Raw genomic sequence first — 19951 nt, forward strand, 5'->3', positions numbered from 1 at the left:
CCTTCCATTCTTTTGTTTCTATCGTTATTTTTAGACCATACTGCATATAGGTGAACATGGAGACCAAAACATGTCTGTGGATGAGGTACTAGATTTGGGTTGGGGCCAGAAACTCTGCCTTCTTATCACACGCCTAAGCTCCCTCCTTCAAGCCACACATGGCCCAGAACCCTGATTTCACTCTCTTCTTCCAAATCTACACATTTCATTTTGCACGCCCGTTCGCTAGTAAAGTGCTCTCAAGACTGAATATTAACCACTTTTCAAAATTTCGAAATACATAAACCCATCAATAACATTGAAAATTGCAGTCTACACGACCACATTTCACATGGAGATGTGGGTTCGCATTTAGTCATGCCTTTGCATTAGTGGCATGATTTTCCAAACACCATCAATATTATGGTATTTTTCAAAGAATTAAACCAAAAAACCTTTCCAACATGTAATAATGCGAGAGTAGAATAAGCCATTTCAGTAGGTAAGCCACACATGGCACGGCACCACACTATAGCAATGTATAGAAGTTCACTTCGAGTTCAAAACTACAGAGCAGAGCACTCTGGGTAGACATCACTAAAAGAAATGCAGAGCAGAGCGCTCTGGGTAGACATCACTAAAAGAAATGCAGAGCAGAGCGCTCTGGGTAAACATCACTAAAGGAAATGCGGCGCAGAGCACTCTGGGTAGACATCACTAAAAGAAATGCAGAGCAGAGCGCTCTGGGTAGACATCACTAAAAGAAATGCAGAGCAGAGCGCTCTGGGTAGACATCACTAAAAGAAATGCAGAGCAGAGCACTCTGGGTAGACATCACTAAAAGAAATGCAGAGCAGAGCGCTCTGGGTAGACATCACTAAAAGAAATGCAGAGCAGAGCGCACTGGGTAGACATCACTAAAAGAAATGCGGCGCAGAGCACTCTGGGTAGACATCACTAAAAGAAATGCAGAGCAGAGCGCTCTGGGTAGACATCACTAAAAGAAATGCGGCGCAGAGCGCTCTGGGTAGACATCACTAAAAGAAATGCGGAGCAGAGCGCTCTGGGTAGACATCACTAAAAGAAATGCAGAGCAGAGCGCTCTGGGTAAACATCACTAAAGGAAATGCGGCGCAGAGCACTCTGGGTAGACATCACTAAAATAAATGCAGAGCAGAGCGCTCTGGGTAGACATCACTAAAAGAAATGCGGAGCAGAGCGCTCTGGGTAGACATCACTAAAAGAAATGCGACGCAGAGCGCTCTGGGTAGGCATCACTAAAAGAAATGCAGAGCACAGCGCTCTGGGTAGACATCACTAAAGGAAATGCGGCGCAGAGCACTCTCGGTAGACATCACTAAAAGAAATGCAGAGCAGAGCGCTCTGGGTAGACATCACTAAAAGAAATGCGGAGCAGAGCGCTCTGGGTAGACATCACTAAAAGAAATGCAGAGCAGAGCGCTCTGGGTAGACATCACTAAAGGAAATGCGGCGCAGAGCGCTCTGGGTAGACATCACTAAAAGAAATGCGGAGCAGAGCGCTCTAGGTAGACATCACTAAAAGAAATGCGGAGCAGAGCGCTCTGGGTAGACATCACTAAAAGAAATGCGACGCAGAGCGCTCTGGGTAGGCATCACTAAAAGAAATGCAGAGCACAGCGCTCTGGGTAGACATCACTAAAGGAAATGCGGCGCAGAGCACTCTGGGTAGACATCACTAAAAGAAATGCAGAGCAGAGCGCTCTGGGTAGACATCACTAAAAGAAATGCGGAGCAGAGCGCTCTGGGAAGACATCACTAAAAGAAATGCAGAGCAGAGCGCTCTGGGTAGACATCACTAAAGGAAATGCGGCGCAGAGCACTCTGGGTAGACATCACTAAAAGAAATGCAGAGCAGAGCGCTCTGGGTAGACATCACTAAAAGAAATGCGGCGCAGAGCGCTCTGGGTAGACATCACTAAAAGAAATGCGACGCAGAGCGCTCTGGGTAGGCATCACTAAAAGAAATGCAGAGCAGAGCGCTCTGGGTAGACATCACTAAAAGAAATGCGGCGCAGAGCGCTCTGGGTAGACATCACTAAAAGAAATGCAGAGCAGAGCGCTCTGGGTAGACATCACTAAAAGAAATGCGGAACAGAGCGCTCTGGGTAGACATCACTAAAAGTAATGCAGAGCAGAGCGCTCTGGGTAGACATCACTAAAGGAAATGCAGAGCAGAGCACTCTGGGTAGACATCACTAAAAGAAATGCGGCGCAGAGCGCTCTGGGTAGGCATCACTAAAAGAAATGCGGCGCAGAGCGCTCTGGGTAGACATCACTAAAGGAAATGCAGAGCAGAGCACTCTGGGTAGACATCACTAAAGAAATGCGGCGCAGAGCGCTCTGGGTAGGCATCACTAAAAGAAATGCAGAGCAGAGCGCTCTGGGTAGACATCACTAAAAGAAATGCAGAGCAGAGCGCTCTGGGTAGACATCACTAAAGGAAATGCTTGCATTTTTGCTCCACGTGACATCAATGGTAGTACAGGGGAGTCCTATTTTTTTACCTAGCTTTATTAGCCCATGGCTGACAGCTCTCAAGAATGCAACAATCACTCACGTTTCCTCCTCATTGGGAATCATCATTGTGGTGTAGTTGACATCCTTGTGATTGGAGAATTGGGGCATGTTTTCCAACAATGCTAAGCTGAGTTAAAACAAAGAAGCAAGAAAGTAATCATTTTACCATGAAATGTAAAGGTGAATTTTCATCAGTCCAAGTCGTCTATTAGCTTCCCATTATGTGTGTCCCCGTTTCACTCAGGGTACATATCCAGGAGTAGTTGCTTGGTGTAAAATGGTGCAACACTGCCTGAAGTGTGCCTCTTAGGCACATATTGTGCCTGATTCATGAAATGTTTTGCACAGTGCAACGTGACTTTTCACTGGTGCAAAGTGACTTTGCACTGCCAACAAACACCCTGATTCGTGGAGCAATGCAGTCTATTTTTCCAGTGCAAATTCACGGAGCTGCGCAAAGTGAATATTTGCAGTACCAATTCACTTTGCACTGCAAAAATACACTTTGCACTGCTGCATGAATCAAGGTGTTTGTTGGCAGTGCAAAGATTTGGCACCCGTGAAAAGTCACTTTGCAGCGTGCAAGAAATTCCATGAATCAGGCCCAACATGTCCTGGCTGTGGGACATGATCCCTTCCGGTTCATGTTACTGCCTCCAATACGGTGCTGCTAAGTTGATCCCTATATCTACCCAATGGAGTTAGTTTCAGTTCCCTATCGAAAGTCACGTGCGACCCGGAAGGAAGTACCTTTAACATGTGCTCTAATAAAGTGTTGCTCTGTGAGATCCAACAATGGTCTGTTTGTTACCCTTCAGAGGCCATAAACTTAACAGACATCCTTTGCTGAACTTTTTGGTCCCAAAATATTACAGCATCAGCATTTTAAGATCAGACCACCTCCAGAAGATAGGGTTGTTCGGTGAGTGGGTGTTTTTAGCGCATGTTGGAATGCTTCAGTCTGAGATGCACTGTCCCCTGTCCTCATTATCATTTCTTGGAAGTGTTATTTTTAGTTTCCACCAGTTATTCTGCTTACTTCTTGCCTTTGTATATTACCCCCAGTGTGAATTGAGCTACAGGTGTTAATTTCTTCACACAATTGTTCCACTGATTCAACGAGCATTTTTCTCAAGTTGGTAACTTGGAACTGTCAATGTATCATCAGGTCCAATCGTGTTTGGGGGAAAACCCTCCAATTGATTTTTCTAAACCAGAAGCGCTACAGGCGGACACACCTTTTAGATTAGGTTGTCAGGACTATTTCACAATCCCCTTAAGTCTTTTCGATCACTCTGCAAAAAAAAAATATCCAGCTGTTTATCTCCCTGTCCTGAGACATTTTGTTTTAAAAATGTATCATCAAATCTTTTAGTGGCGAAATTCTTGAAAGTCATGGTTACCTCTGCCTAGACTCCAGAGGCAGACACAAATTCTTTGGTCTCCTCCACCTGTGGCGAGTCTGTTGTCTTTCGGTACCAGACTACCCCATTGAAATCCATAAAGATCCATCCCAAAAACCTCTTGCTACTTTTTCCAGGAACTTTGTACTGAGAGTGGTGCAATTCGGTGCTTTAAAAATAGATCCTGCAAATATCACTACATTTCCTGTTGAGAGATACCAGGTGTCCTAAGATCAGGCTACAGAAACATTTTCCCGAACAGCGTTTTGCCTGACTCCTCCCCCTCCTCAGCCTAAGCTCTCTATGCTTAGGCTAAGCTCTCTACCTCTCCTGAGAGGTCGCAAATTATACACTAACCATTTTGAACTAAAATGATAACTAATCTAGATGACATTGGGACCAAGCCTTTAAATTACCCTGACCAATTTAAGCTTTGCTCTGCCCGTTTCCCACCATCTCAGAAACATTGTTCTTTGCTTTTGTTGGAAGAATTGCATCTTGGCCTAGCCTATTTGATGCCCGCATTTTGTTCGAGCAACATTCTCTCAGCTGGCTTGCTAAAATTGAACACTGAATATCTGAATTCCCGAATACTCCCAATTCCGCCACTCTGTTGCTCAGTGGAAGCTGGTGGCTATTGAAAGGGATGAGGCCTCCATTGTCTCCCCACACGTGCCTGAGGAAGCCCAAATCAGTCCAGAAGGTTTGAGGAGAAGGAAAGATTCTTCATGGGAATTTGTTTTGAATTGGGGGTCAAAATGGTGCATTTTGCAGCACACATTTTAGAAAAGTAGGTTAAAAAGCTAGCAAATTTACAATCAGGCCTGAAGAGGAACACGTTGAGTATTCCAATAAAAGGCAGGTTACCAACACTACACAACAGTATTTTGCAACACATTGGCTGAACATATATGCCAGCATTGTCAAGGTAAAACGTATTTATGCTGCCTGTTGCCCTATATTTGCCCTATGTCATGTCCATGGCCCTGTTCTGCCACCCATGTTGTTGTTCTTCTCAGGGCCCAGTTCTACCCAATGTCACTTTCAAAGCCCAGTATTGCCACCATGTCACTGTCAGTGCCTAGAGTAACCCACATATTGCTTTCAGGGCTCATTGCGGTCCCCATGTAGCTCCTGGTGCTCACTTCCACCCCTATTTCACCGCCAGGGCCCAGTTCTGCCCCTCACCTGTCTCGTAATGCCAAATCACGCTACCATGCTCTTCTGCCCCATGTCACTTTCAGGGTCCAGTATAGCCCCCATGAGACTTTCAGGGTCGATTTCTGCCCACATGTCAGTCTCGGGTCCTGGTTTTATCTGATGTCACTCTTAGATCCCAGTTCTGCACACACACTGCATATACAGGATTTCACCTTTTTCTAGATACATACACACACACACACACACCCACAGCAGGTAGCTCTCTGTCTTACACCTACAGAAATCCATTGTTTAACTGTTGGCATCTGCACGCCGAAGGATAAGCACTGCTATGCTAGTATGCCGCTGAAAGCACCCCCACGTGTGGAACGCTGGTTTGGGAGAAATAATTCCTAAATGCCTCAAACCTGGAAGAAATTTCCCAGAGGGAGACAGAGTGGGGCCCTTTGGAAGGAAGGGGTGTAGAGGGGAGGTAACTGGAAATGGAAGGCGCAAGGGGTTGGGAGAGTGTGGTGTGGAACATCAAGGGCAGAAAACCAAGGTGTGCATGCGGAACACCCGGATAGCCAAAGCAAATCTCGGTAGTGCTGGCAGCAATGAGGGCATTCCACATTTAGCAGTGCTGCCAGAATTGCACCAGCATTGAGGCACACAAGCGATGTTCCGCCTATATTCTAACTTTGATCCAAATCCACTCACTTCCATGCTGTGGTCTGGGCAGTCTTCTGACTCCAGTTGCTCCAGCAGAGACGCCCTTCACCCTCCCTCTCACTGCTTGTGCAGGGACTGTGAAAGCTGTGGGTGGGTCACCATTCCTTACCACCAGCATCTATCAAAGACAGAAAAGTGAGATGAGATTGGTTAAGATCACTCTATGACTTGGGCATGCTTCTATTTTGGTCCCTCCAGGCTACCATTTGTCCCAGGGTAGTTGTTAGGAAAGATTTTCTTTTTGCTGCTTTCCTCCCATAGACTTCTACGGGACACCCTTTCTTTTTGCTTTGTTTAGACACCTGTCCTGACTTATTGGAGGGATGTCAAGCCTTATGCTTTGCATCTCTTGCCCTTTTGCTCATTCTAATGGGAAACCTGATCAGCCGCCAAGACTAGTGCTGAGAGACTATGGGCCTCATTACAGTGTTGCCAGTCCAGAAAAATTGCTGGTAAAAATGTGGGTAATTTCAGCACCAGCCATTTTTCCCAGACCAGCAAAACACAAGTTTGCCAGGGGTGGCGGCGGAGGGGGGTGTGATATGGCTTTACCTCCAGCCAAGAGCTGGATGTAAATCAGGCCGCCACCGTCAACTAAATACTGGAATTACCGTTAATGGTGTCGGTAGTTCCGGCAATCCCCTCCAGGGAGGCCTATGAGACGCCATGAAATGGGGATTTACCAGCGTTTCTGACTTCCTATGTCTCTCTTTGTGAATTTCTTGTATTGTTATAATTTCAGCAAAACAATCGCTTCTCGGCCTTTTGGCTAAGATCAAGTGTAGTATCTGTTCTTATCAGTTTAATAATTTCAGCAAAACAAAAGAGGTGATGGCTGGAAGGTTTAGAATTAATCTTAACCTCTGGCGTTACTCTGGGCAATCCTCGAGACATTGGTCTTCACCTGCCAAGTCATTACAAAAGGGGAAAGACCATATGCAAATCAGGCTTGGTCCCACCCCAAAAGGGGGCGTCCAGCCTGAAATTCTTGATCTGCAAGGACCAGCCAAGATGTGGAACTAGAATAAAAGACAGGATACAGACCAAAGGACATGTGGTGGAAAATGCTTCTAGCCAATGAAAAAACATCAACAACCTTAGCATTAATCAAACTATTAATCATCATAAAGAATCACCTAGCTAAATTGGACTAGAGGAAACTGTTATAGCCTACATGACATATATACAATGCTGAGGTCTCTGTAGCCATCTTATCTTACCTTTTCTCGTTCTTTCTTTCCTTTTATTTTCTAAATATGAAGTTAAAACATGTGATCAAAGGTTGTCTAATGTATAACCATAAAATCACGTTAAATAAATAAAAAAATAAAATAAAAGACAGACCCTCTCAATGTAGGCCTATTTGCCCAATCATTTGTAAGTTACCTTTTGTTACATACATCCTTATCAGGGGCTAGCAGAAGAGGGGGTAAAAAATAGCACTATTCTACTATAGTTTTAAGGCAATCCGTTGCTGCCCTATGGTCACCCTCAACATATGCGGCAAAGAGCATAGCCAAAAAACGAAAAGGCAGGTCTTCCTCCACCAGTTAGCAGGATTCTCCATGACTGGCGTTACAGCCACTGGGACCCTGGGCGAGGTGCAGCAAGCTGTCGACACTGCGCACCCTAAGGCACAGTCTCTGAACCCACTGTATGATTCTGGAAAGGAGACACTCAATGCAGAAACAGCTCCTGCCAAGGATTGCCCGCTCTATATGCAGGGATTATATTAGCTCCGCATAGGGAAAGTAAGTGGGCAAATGTCTTCTGCCGCCCGTAAGCCCATGCTCTCCTGCAGATCATCTCTCTGTCTATGCCTAGGGGGCAACATTGAGTAGCCTCCTGTCCAATCATTCACGTGTAAATAATCTCCTCACACACATCCGGGTCCCATTGTCTTCTCCATCCCCCCTCCCTTGCCACTGCCACCATATCCATTTCCCAAAATGAGGACTGGGGTGTAAGTGAGAAACAAAGCAACGGGGCCCATTACCCAGGAACACACATACATTTGCATGCCACCTCCCGAGGAAAATAACGTGTGCTGGGCCCAACCAAATGTTAGAAGTATATATTTTCTATTAAAAAAGCAGTCACCTTCATCCCTTTCAAAAAAGCCATGTGCAACGCACCACCCGCCCGCATAGATACTCTAAGTCCCCTCTTTCTTTCTATTTTTGAGGTCCACTGGTAGAGTAGTACATCCATCAAACCCTTGCCCATACGACACAATCTGTACACCATATTATTATGTTCATCCAGCGGCACCACAGCTACCCCCCCCCCGCCCCCCACACTTGGACAATTGTTCTCTCATTTGCCCCAACAGCAAGTACTGACCGCCGCTCCCATTCACAATCAATCACCACTTAATGTACAGCTGCATGAATTGACTGCAAGCTACATCTCTCTCGGGAGGATAGCTCAGGGGCAACGTGCTCGTGTTGGAAACAAGCTGATGCTGAGCAACACTGGTTCAATCCACGCGTCTGCGCTTAGAAACCCCCGTGTATTAAGAGCGCTATAAATTACCAATTATAATTGCTAACGCCGAACATCTTTTGATATCGCACCCTTTGAGTCTAGAGAAATAGCTTTGCCTCATGGGGCTCGGATAAATAAATATTCATGAACAGGTGCACTGCGTTATTACATGTTAAGCCATTTTTTTTACAGGTCCGAAGGGGCAGGTCGGCAGTCCTGGTGAGACTGGACCGCCTGGTCCCCGGGGTTTAAAGGGATTAGCAGGAGACCAAGGCAACCCAGGATTCATTGGCACAAGAGGCAGACCCGGAGAGCCTGGCTTCACTGGACTGGATGGCATGCACGGCCTTCCTGGCATGAAAGGTAATGTCTGTTTTAAAGTTTGTATTCGGGCAATGTCAAATGATCTAGTGCTGGCGATAGATTGCCAGCAGTCTCCCATTGCCACCTACCCTTTTTTAGTTTTGGCTGAAAGGGAACAAAGTCAACTATGCCAAAGTATTCCTGTGTGTGGCAGTGTAAGGAATCCTCATGGATGCAATGTCACTTTTCAATCCATTTCCTTCTTGGTGTGCTTAGTGTGTGCATCCTACCTTGCTGTTGCCTTTCTGCTCTGCATGTTATTTTATGTTATGTTAACAGGCTTTTATATTGGGCCAAATCATAGACTTTTCTAGCGCCCCAAATCCTGTATCCAATCAGCTTGCATGCATCCTGCTGTGCGTGATTATTTCTTCTGCCAGCATGTCTCAGCGCAGACACAAATAAAGAAAATAAAACAGCATAGCCTGGAAATGCATGGTCATGTTTGGAAGCCAAGTCAGGGTCTATCGTCCCTAGTCCTTCTCCTTTGTCATAGACCTTCTTCATCCTGTTCCTTCTCCTTCGTCCCAATCGTTCATCTTCTGCTTCCTCCCAGTCCTACACCTTTCCCAAGTCTTTCACCTTCTCCTTCTTCCCAGGGCTACTCCCCATTCCTTGCCCTATTCCTTTCTTGCAGTATCGTCCTTCATCCAAGTTGTTTTCCTTTGTCCCAGTCCTCTTCCTCCATCATCCACGTCTTCCTCCTTTATCCCATTCCCCCTCCTCCTCACCCTCCTTCTCCTTCGTTGCAGTCCTTCTCCTAATCCTTTGTCCCAAGCCTTCTACTTCATCTCAATTATTTTCATTCTCCCTAATCCCAAAACATCTCCTACATCCCAGTTCTGCACTTCTCCTTCCTCCTAGTCCTTCATCTTCCTGTTAATCCTACTCCTTCTCCCCCGAGGTCTCAGTCCTTCTTCTCTTTCACCCCAATCCTTCTCCTTCATCCCAGCCCTCTCGCCCATAGTTCCAGTCCTTTGCCTTCTCCTTGGTCCCAGTCTTTCTCCTTCATCCCATTCCTTCTCCTTTGTCTCAGTGCTTCCACTTCATTTATTTATTTATTTGCATTTATAAAGCGCTCACACAGCCCAGGGGCATCAAGGCGCTGTTACAAGATTAGGTCTTAGTTGCAGAAAATAGGTGGCCGGTTAGGTTACATTAGCACAGAAAATACTTGCCTTATTTAAAGTTCTTTAGATATGTGGCTTGGTGACATTTGCCCTGTCCGTGGTTAAAATATGCATGAATGGTTACAGTATGCAGGCTTATTTACATTGATTACACACGTGTGAGAGGCAGCAGGGTTACATGTTGAGCTGCAATCATACACAGAATACAGTTGTTTGGTTAGGGAAACCCAGAGTCAGCAGGATACGGTGGTGATCCGTTGAGAAATATCCATGGGGCTAAGGCCTTAAGAGTTGTGTGTGCAGTTTTAGGCAAACAATCTCAATCATCCCAGTCCCTCTCCTTCCCCTTTATCCCTGCCCTTCTCCTTCATCCCAGTACTACTCCTTTTTCTTGTCCCTGACATTCTCCTTTTCATTCTTCGGCCTAGCCCTTCTCCTCAATCTCCTTAGCCCAGTCTATCTCTTTCCTTCCAGTCCTCTGTCTTCATCTCTGTCCTTCAGCATCCCGTTTTTCCACCGAGTTCTTCTCTTCCTCCTTTATCCCAGTCCTTCTCTTTCTCCTTTGTCACAGTCATTGTCCTACATCCTAGTCTTTGTCATTCTCTCGATTCCTTCTCCTTCACCTTTGTCCTAGTTCTTCTCCTTCATCCCAGTTCTTGTCCTGCATTCCAGTGTTTGTCCTTCTCCTTCATCCATGTCTTTCACATTTACTTTCAACCCAGTGCTTCTTCTGCTTTGTCTTAATCCTTCTTGTCCTTCTTCATCACAGATCCTCTCCTTCATCTCACTTCTTTTACTTTGTCCCAGTGATTCTCCTTTTCCCGAACCCTCTTTCATCCCAGTCCTTCTTCTTCATACTAGTCCACCTTCTTCATCCTAGTCCTTCTTTCTCTGCTCAGTCCTTCTGCTACACGCCATTTCTTCTCCTTCTTCTTCATCCCAGTCATTCTCCTGTGTCACAGGACTTTTCTTTCTCCTTCATTCCTTTTCTTTTCTTTCTCTTTCATCCCAGTCCTTCTCCCTCATCCCAATCCTCTTCCGTCCTTCTACTACATCCCAGACATTCTACTTTTAATCCAAGTCCTTCTCCTTCTGCTTCTCCTTTGTCCCAGACCTTTTTTTTCCTCCTTTATCCTAGTCCTTCCCCTTCTGCTTGGACTCAGTCCTTCGCTTTTGTCTCAGTCATTGTTCTACATCACGGTCTTTGTTTTTCTCGCCAGACCTTCTCCTTCTCCTTTGTGCAGTCATTTTCCTTCATCCCTGACCTTCTCATTTGTCACTGTACTGATCCCTTTCCTTCCATCAAGTCCTTCTCCATCATCCTAGTCATTCGTCTTCATCCCATTTAGTTGTTTTCTTTCCGTTTGCCTCTCCTTTGTCTTAGTCTTTCACTTTCATGGCTGTCCTTCTTCCCCTTCATCCCAGTCCTTGTCCTTCTGCTTCGTCCCAGTCCTTCTTCTTCATCTCAGTCCTCATTCTGCATCCCAGTCTTTGTCCTTCTTCTTCATCCTATGTGATGTTAGAGATTTGTAAAACGCAAAACATCCACCCAAAGGGCATCTTGGCACTAAAAACCCAACAGAACAGAGGTAACTATAGACCAAAGAACATGCAAAAGAGATGGGATTTCCAAAATGTATGAAAAGCAAAGGCATTCCATAGTTTAGCCACTACTACTGAAAAGGATCCACCCCCCATGTGGGAAAACCTAAACCGAGGATCCTGGATAAGCAAAGACTCCACAGAGCAGAGGGCACCACCACAGACATACGAGCAGAATTTTGATTGTTGTGTACTAGGTTAATTTTCCGGTTTATGTGTTATGGTTGAATGCCAACTCACCTCATTTTCTTAGTGCATTGTCTTACTGTTTTTTAACTGATAAGTAAGTGGTGGATTGTCGTTAGATATATGGAAAAGGGAGGTGGGATCGGTGAGGGATCATGCAGGAGGTCTCTCCATGGATTTTGCAGAAAACAATTCAGTGACAAAATGTTATAAAATGGAATTAGATGAGTTGAAATTCAGCCAATTGACATAGAACCGAATTGTCTATATCTGATTGCGGCTCTGCAGTATTTTAATTGGCGAGAGCAGGCAGACTTGATCGTAATCTGGACTGTTTTCTCTTGAGAGATTCCTAAAAAGATTTGCATTTGACAGTCACAGTGAGAAGCATTTTGGAGGTTTCACCCTGCTGGAATGGGTGGTCATGTAGGTGGGAATTGGTGAGTTCAAGGTAGTGTTGAGACAAGGTTTGAAGGAGGAAACGTTAAACATGGTATTAACTGTATATAAAAGTGGGATTGGTTGTTAGGTGCGACAAATCCTGCAGGCCGTCAGTAAATAATCCAATAGGGAAACCAGGCAGCAAAGGTAGAGACAAGGTGCGTTTCCATACAGCTGTGCAGATATGGGCTGGGTAACTGGCATAGTAATCCCCCTCCCAAAAATGTGGCAGTCGAACACAGAAACCAATGCAATAGATGCAAAAATAAAATAAATAAATCAACTAGGGTTTTACAGAATGAGCCTTATACGGAAAAGTCTGGACGGTACATTTAGTCCGTTCCATTAACAATGGGCTTCCCTTGGTGCATTCTGCAGCCTTGGAAGGCAATGGTTTTACAGCACCATTAGATACCTGTACTGTTCTGCTCAGAGTAGCCCCCATGATACAGACCCTCAACAGACCTTTCCATCCTGCGTAATTCAGCTTGATCCGGCACCAAGTGCTCACATGGCTCATTCTGGTTCTCAGGTGGTGCAGCCCATGTTCAACGATGATGTTGAACTGGGAAACTAGGTATAACTGAACACTAGATAGAGCCTGACGTAGCATATGCACAGCCTTATGAGCGGCCGTGCCAGCCAATCTGCTTTCTCGCCTCGCCCCCTCCACCAGCATGGCTGCGGTTGCCACGTCATCCGCTATCATTGCTGCGACTTGCAGTGGCGTAACCCAAAATGTGGGGGCCCCCCTGCGAGCCATGCTGAGCAGGCCCCCCCATCTCGGCAACAAATCACGGTCGTGCCACACTCTGGGCCGGCCTAGATTATCACGCTTGCACAATACGCATGAATGTGCTGCTGAAGGGTATGCCGCACACTGTACTAGGAGAAAGATATAAATATGTGTTTTAATGCAATATACAGCACACTTTCTGAGAATAATTGGCCAAAAAGCCAGAGTGTTTGCAATTGTTTTGTAGGGTAACACCAATCCAAGATATGCAAGTCACCAATGGTGCACAGGAACATTAATGCTTTGCTATTAAAAATGCCATGCCACATTGAAAACATGTCCCACTGGCTGAACAATGTAGACCAGTGTAGACGCGTTATGAAATTACAGTAAAGCATGCCAGGCCACATTTATACAGACCTAGACTGGATGCACAAAAATGCCAGTGGAAGCAATAACATTCATCAAAAAGAGAGCACACATTGAAGCCCGGGTCTCTGCTGCCTCGAACAACACGGCCAAACTCTTTAAAATCTTCATGGAACTGGTCAATCCTGTTGCGGTCTCCACCTCTCCGGTTCCCTCCCAGACCCTCTGTATGGCTCTGGCCTCTCACTTCTCAGCTAAAACTCAGGACATCCTGTCCACTATCTCCCCTTCCTTTCCCTCTTCCTCTCTCGGCCCCCCTTTGGCCATCTGTACCTCTCCTCCTCCTTTCTCCTCTTTCTCTCTGACAACACCTGACAAGGTTTCTAAGACAAGTCCGATCCATGAACGTGTCGTCCAAACAGGTGCTCCCCTGCTCCTCCAGAACCATCAAGGGCCATATTCACACCCTCGCTGCACCTTGGCCAATTTCTGTAATCACTCTTTCACCACTGTAACGTTCCCCTTCCCCCTTAAGCACTCCCTTGACCACCCACTCCTCAAGAAGCAGTCTGCCGATCCTACCTGTCCGGCAAATTATCGCCCAATCTCCATCACACCTTTCCTTGGAAAGCTCTTGGAAAAAAGCTGGCAATCTCCCAGCTTACTCTCCACGTTGAATCTGTTGGTTGTCTCTGTGACCATAAGCCTAGCTCCAGAGCTGCCAGAGGCACGGAAACATCTCTCCTGAATACCTGTGATGATCTGCTCTCTAACCTAGATTCCAGCATTCCTTCTGTCCTAATCCTCTGTGATCTTTCCTCGACTTTTGACACAGTCAACCACGGCATCCTGATCAATCAACTACGTGAGAACCTGGGCGTCACGGATCAGGGTCTGGAGTGGCTGACCTCCTTCCTCTTGGACTGCCCCTCCCAGGTCCAACTTGGTCCCTTTTTTTCATCACTTCTCTCTCTCTTCCTGTGGCATTCCCCAGGGCTCTATCCTCTCACCCTGGTTTTTCAACCTGTACTTGGCCCCTTTGGCCCACCTGATCTCTACCTTCTCCTCTAACTATCAGTGTTATGCGAATGGCACTCAGATTTCCTTCAGGCTCCTCTCATCTCTTGCTCATTCCTGACTGTCTATCCCTGATTCAGGATTGGTGGACCTCCAACGATATCATCGTTAGTGCCATTAAGATGGAGATCCTTCTCATTGGGACCCCTGCCCCTGCTTTCCCTCTCACTCTGGCCACCCACCTTGGGCCCTCTTCCTTCGCCTTCCTGCGAGGCAAAAAACCTTTTGTGTCATCTTTGACTCTACTCTCTCTTTCTCTCCTCGCATCTCGGACGTTGCCAAGAGGTCTCACTACCTACCAGCCGCTCATCCTCAAAGGGACTCTTCCCTTTCTCACTTTCCCCCAGAAGCTCACTGTCTCCAGAGCCCTGTTTCTCTCTAGGCTGGAGTACTGCAACAGCCTCTTTCTCAAGCTACCTTCCTCTACTCTCCGCCCTCTGCAACTTATCCAGAACAGGACAGCGAGACTTGTCCTTGGCCACAAGCCCAGGGATCATATCTCTACAGCCCTGAAATCTCTCCACTGGCTCTCGGTGGTTGCAAGAATAAAGTTCAAGGCCCTTTGCATTATCCACAAGGCTTTCTGGGGTCGAGCCCACACTACAACCCAACCAACGCTCTCTTCCAAAATACCTTTTTTCTCTAGCCCTTCCTCCGGCTACCTCCAACTCTCTAAGGGCTAGATGCTTCTTCAGGCAGAGAGTGGTGGGGGTAGATATCTCTCCTCTGCAGATGCCTCCCTCTGGAATGGCCTCCCTGCCCCTCTCAAACTTTAGCAGACCACCTGATGTTCGGAAGCAGCTCAAAACTTTCCTCTTCTCCTCTGCTTTTGCTCTCTCCCTCCCCTGCTGACCTACCTGACCTACCTGTCTGCTGTACCAACTGGTTGCTTGGCTACCCTCAGAGTCTCACTGAGTCCAGGCTCTTTCTTGATCAGTCAACCTTTTACTGCCGATGGCCTACCAGGCACTTAGGGACTGTAACTGTAACCCTACAGTCCCTTGTTCTCCTTGCACTACCCAGAGCTGCACTGTCCTGGCTGCACTTACTCAGAGCATTACAGCCCTGTTTTCCCCGCCCTTCTTCCTTGCACTCCCCCCTACCTTTCCCCTTGCATTTCCCATTCTCGCACTTGCACAATTTGAATGACACAAAGCCTAGTAAGATCATTTGTCTTGTCACTCCCTCTATCTTCACTCTATTGCTTGTCGCGCCAAGTATCACTTGTGTACAGGCGTGTTATAATAGACTTCTATCATATCATTTTATCACAGATGCTCAAAAAAATATACAATGCTGCAGTAAGAAATGGCTAGACTGACAGCACCCAGATGCCAATCTAGCCAGGTAATTACACGTAGCAGGACTGCTTTATCAGAAATACGCAGTTAAAAAGTCATACCAAATTGAGGAATAACTAGACTGGCTGCACCAAAATGCCCCACTAGCCACTAATACCACATCATATCATGCCTGCTTAGCCTGGACATGGACAACCATTATGATTTATCGCACAATCCCATCTCCCACACATGCCCTCTCCCTCCCATGCCCTACCCCACCCTCCAAAATCAGCTCCTTGGCCCAGAATTACCTTCATGTCCCTCCTCCTTGTCCTAGAGCTTACATTTGAGGCTCCTGGCCTCATAGGTAAGTACTGGGATGAGAAAGAGTGGGATTAGGAGTAATGAAGATACAGATAGCTAAGTCAGGCATTACCCCCGTGTACTTCTACCTCATCCCAGTGCTTGTGTATGAGGCAAGTACTGCCTCATGCACAATTACAGGGACAAGGAAGAATAGGGCTAGGAGTAATGACAATTACCAATAAGTAATTAAGGCATTAAACACAAGTAGGGGCTTAACAATATTCAGTTGACTGGGCTGCAGCACTCGCCCCCAGTAATTTTGGGCTATGTTGACTCAACCTGGCTGACCTTCAGAGCAATTGCCGGACAGAACAGGACACCGATGTTAAACGGCACCTGGGTTAACAAGGGCCATTTAACTGTTAGTACCTGCATTCAAATGCCAAATCTTTTAGGCAATTGAAATTGTGATGTGGGTTTAGCACTTTCATGGCAGGGAAGTGATTGGAAGTGTAGAAAGGGAACAGGAGACCGCTCATTCTCACAACAGTTCATAAGTGGGTGCTTTCACACTTAAAGGAGAGAGTTAACTGCTTGTAACATTGAAGCTGCACTAGAATAGTCTCATTAAAATGCGTAAAGAAGTTTGATGCCCCCACACAAAAAAGTTTGCCTCCCCCACCACCCGTGAAGTTAGCCCCTCCCCCAACATTTAAAGCATCAGCCCCCTGAAATGTAGGTTTTGTTGCGCCCCTGAGCACAAGCACAAACACCATTCACCATATACACGTATGCACACCAGCCATCCTTACATTTAAGTGTGCACTCTTTCACCATACAGGCACACCCAGGCAGCCACCCATACATTTAAGTGTGCACCCTTTCACTGTACACGCACACACGCGTTTTAGCGGCAAGGCTACAGCCAAACTTGTAATGAGGCTGATTGTTTCTTTTTGAAGTCACTCTCACTTCCTAAAGACATTATTTCTGATACAGAAATAATTTCTTTATGAAGGCAAAGTGATTTAAAAAAGAAATGAAAAAAATATTTTGAAAAAAATATATTTTTCATTTTTTTTCAAGTGGGGCCCCCACCCAGGACATGTGCTAGCGGGACCACTGCGCCGTGGGGGCTGTGGGGGCCCCTGTTACGCCAGTGGCGTCTTGGCGTCCACAGATCATGCAGAATTACAATTCTGTCTGCTTCGACCAGTGAGTTGCAGGGAGATCAGGCGACAGATGATTCTATTGTCTGTTCGTGATTTCTGATCCCTCTGCGAAGCGATGACGGGGTGAGGGTGTGTAGACATTTCTAGGTGGTTGATCAATCTAATGTGGTGGTCGCAGGGTCTTCTGGGGTTGTAACACAAACTAGCGTAGGAGTTGCTGTGTGGCTGAGGAGAGACACCAGTTCTTTGAGGCTAAGGGATTCTTGGGTCAGAGATCATATTGCAGGTGGCAGGTGGAGAGGCCGGCTGATCATGAAGCCCCTGGGGCAATGGTTGCTGCTAAGTGGAAAAGTATAACAGCGCTTTCGAGGAATGTGTCAAGGGAAAAGAGGGTTTTCCGTGGGAGAGCTGTAAACCAGGAGAAAGATGTGCAAGCCGGGTGGGGAGAAAGGATGGGTTTTGGAAAGGATGGTCTCTTTGAGTATTATCTCTATGTGATTTCCACAACCGGAGGATCATTATTTGTATGATCTTGTAGTGTGGCAGGTTCATGCCCCGATGACACCATCGGGCGCAGGAACTGGGAAAACGGAGCCCATGAGATAGAATTCTGATAGCGACTGGATGTCGGGCTCGCCCTCATCTGAGAGACGACTGATGTCGAAACAGCCTTTCATTGCGGATCAGCATTTAGCAGGAGACCTTCAGTGTTTTCATGAGATGTAGTCACGGTCGGGCGCAAGACAGAGTAGGTTCAGGCATGCAGAGGGGACCTTGTGCTAAAGGTTGTGTGTTTGTAAGTGGCACACTGTTTCAAGTGTGGGATGCTGTGCCAAGTCTAGAAGGAACTCAGGGTGTGGGAGGTGTATCTAAGTGTGCCAAAGATGTTTTATTTTACTTGCACTGTCCATAGTAAAACATCACCTCGGACAATACCTGGTTTCCTCATCATTTCTCCTCATACTTTTGTTAACATAAAAGTTATCCCTTCGATTTAGAAAGAAAAGGCTCCGCAATTGGCAAAGAAGTCATCATTCAGAAGGGCCATTTAAAACGTGCGGCACTATCCATGAGAAGCATGGCCACCTGCCTAAATTTGGTGTGAAGTTAAATTCAGTAAAAGCTTTTGATCTGACACCCTGTGAGAATTGTTGGTGTCAGATGACAACATGTCTGCAATCAGTGTGGCGGAGAGCTGGAGAACAGAGCTTCGTGGAGATATAACAAAGAATCCAGGACTTCAGCTCAACCTACCACTCCTCTACCCCTGCAATGCTCTGTTCTGCAGCCTTTAAACTTTGTTATCTGACATCTCACCAGCCGGAGAGCTCTTATTGATGGGCAAGGCAGGTGCCAGTTAATAGAGCGTTCTGATAATAAAGTGACATGTCACAATTGTTCTCAAGTACATGTAAATATCAGCATGTGGCTCTTTTGGGTTGTATGATTTTATCACAAACATGTCCCAGACCACAATGTACTATATCTATCGCTTTGCGTCATCGGTTTTGAATTCTTAATTTTCAGATTTGCTTCTTTGTAGTGTGGAGTGAGTTCCATGTCACATTTTATAACATTGCCATACCATTTTTATTAAAGGGGTGAAAGGTTCCGAAGGTGTGGCTGGTTTCCAGGGAATGGAAGGCCTGAAAGGCAGAACTGGAAGGAAAGGACCCAAGGGCTTGGTTGGAGGTGACGGCTTTAGAGGCGTGAAGGGTAGATCTGGTGGCCCAGGCCCTAAAGGTACGTCTCTCTATATATTCGTATTATGATGCACATCATGCTTTTATTTCCTGGTTAGTAAACTCCGCTGTCTTCAAGTAGTCAACCTGTCTCTTAGAACTTTTCAACAAGAAAAAGAAATTCAAAATGGCACAAATGAGAATGCTTGGGAAAGCCCCTCTTGTGATGTGGTGTTGATAGGTTGTTCCAATGCATTGTTGAACGCCTTTCCTTCCAGCCCCCTTCCTGACTGACAGATTAATCAATAATATAATTACAATAAAAGATTTGTTATTCGGAACCCTTTGGAAATCAATAGTCCAGATAAGAAAGTAGGCCGGATAACAGAATGCCTGCCATCCAGTTACGCGCTAAAAATCTATGTAACAAAGCTTCGGAACAGAGGGTGGGTGTTGGGGACCAGATGATAGAAGGCTTCAGTTTTAGAATAGGTGAGCATCAGACACCGAAGAGCTATGATATGATAGGTTATTTATAACACGCTTAATACCCAGAGGTTTCTAAGCGCGGACCAGGGGATCGAAACTTTGGTGTCATCTTGATTCCAAGGACTCCCAGGACTATCAAGTGACGAATGGCGGAGAGACAGGTAAAGATTCTCGAAGAGAGGTCAAAGGTGAAGGATGGGAAAGAGAAGAACATTTAGGTAACATCTGCAAAGAGATGGCAGGAGAATGAAGAATTAAGAAATATGTTTTCTAAAGTAAGAGGGGTAGAGAATGAAAAGCAGGCAGGCCAGCACAAAGCCAGAGAGGCAGAGAGGACGATTCACAGTGTCGAAGGCAGCAGATAGGTCCACGAGAAAGAGGGTGGAGTGGAGATGAAAGCAGTGAGTAGGGGAGAGGAACTGAGTGGCATGGATCAGTGCCAGTGGAGTAGGAAAGGGACGGGCTGGTAGTTGGCAGAGCCGTTAGGGTCTGTAGAGGATTTCTTGAGGGTGGCTAGAGCAGTGGTTACCTTAAAGCGTGTGGTATAGCTTCCAGCTGAGAGAAAAGGTTCAAGAGGGGTTCAGAGACAGATGTGAATTATTGATGCAAGCTCTTTGATGTTTGTATGGCAAAAAGGTTAACTGGAGCACATGAGGGGTTGACAGCCCTGGGGATGGGAACCAGTTCAGAAGATTAGGTGGGAGAAAAAGAGCAGAGGCAAGAGGGGGTAGTGGTGACTTGAGGAGGAGACGGTGGACAGAGGAGCGAGAGAGGAGGGTAACTGGGGAGTCATGGATCTCAGAGATTTTAGAGGA

General features: G+C 46.2%; 1 protein-coding gene and 1 pseudogene across 1 annotated transcript in view; both read left to right on the forward strand.

Annotated features, from left to right (window-relative positions):
* COL4A2 (collagen type IV alpha 2 chain) overlaps nt 1-19951 on the forward strand; it is a 730687-nt gene that overhangs the window by 582599 nt on the left and 128137 nt on the right. Inside the window, exons 31-32 of the mRNA XM_069636740.1 lie at nt 8493-8663; nt 18565-18708. Of these exons, the coding sequence (XP_069492841.1) occupies nt 8493-8663; nt 18565-18708 (315 nt within the window). The remainder of the gene's footprint in view (nt 1-8492; nt 8664-18564; nt 18709-19951) is intronic.
* On the forward strand, nt 6563-6700 carry LOC138526636 (U2 spliceosomal RNA; annotated as a pseudogene).

Source organism: Ambystoma mexicanum, chromosome 7p, assembly GCF_040938575.1.
Source record: "Ambystoma mexicanum isolate Mex_15411 chromosome 7p, UKY_AmexF1_1, whole genome shotgun sequence".
NCBI classification, from domain to species: Eukaryota; Metazoa; Chordata; class Amphibia; order Caudata; family Ambystomatidae; genus Ambystoma; species Ambystoma mexicanum.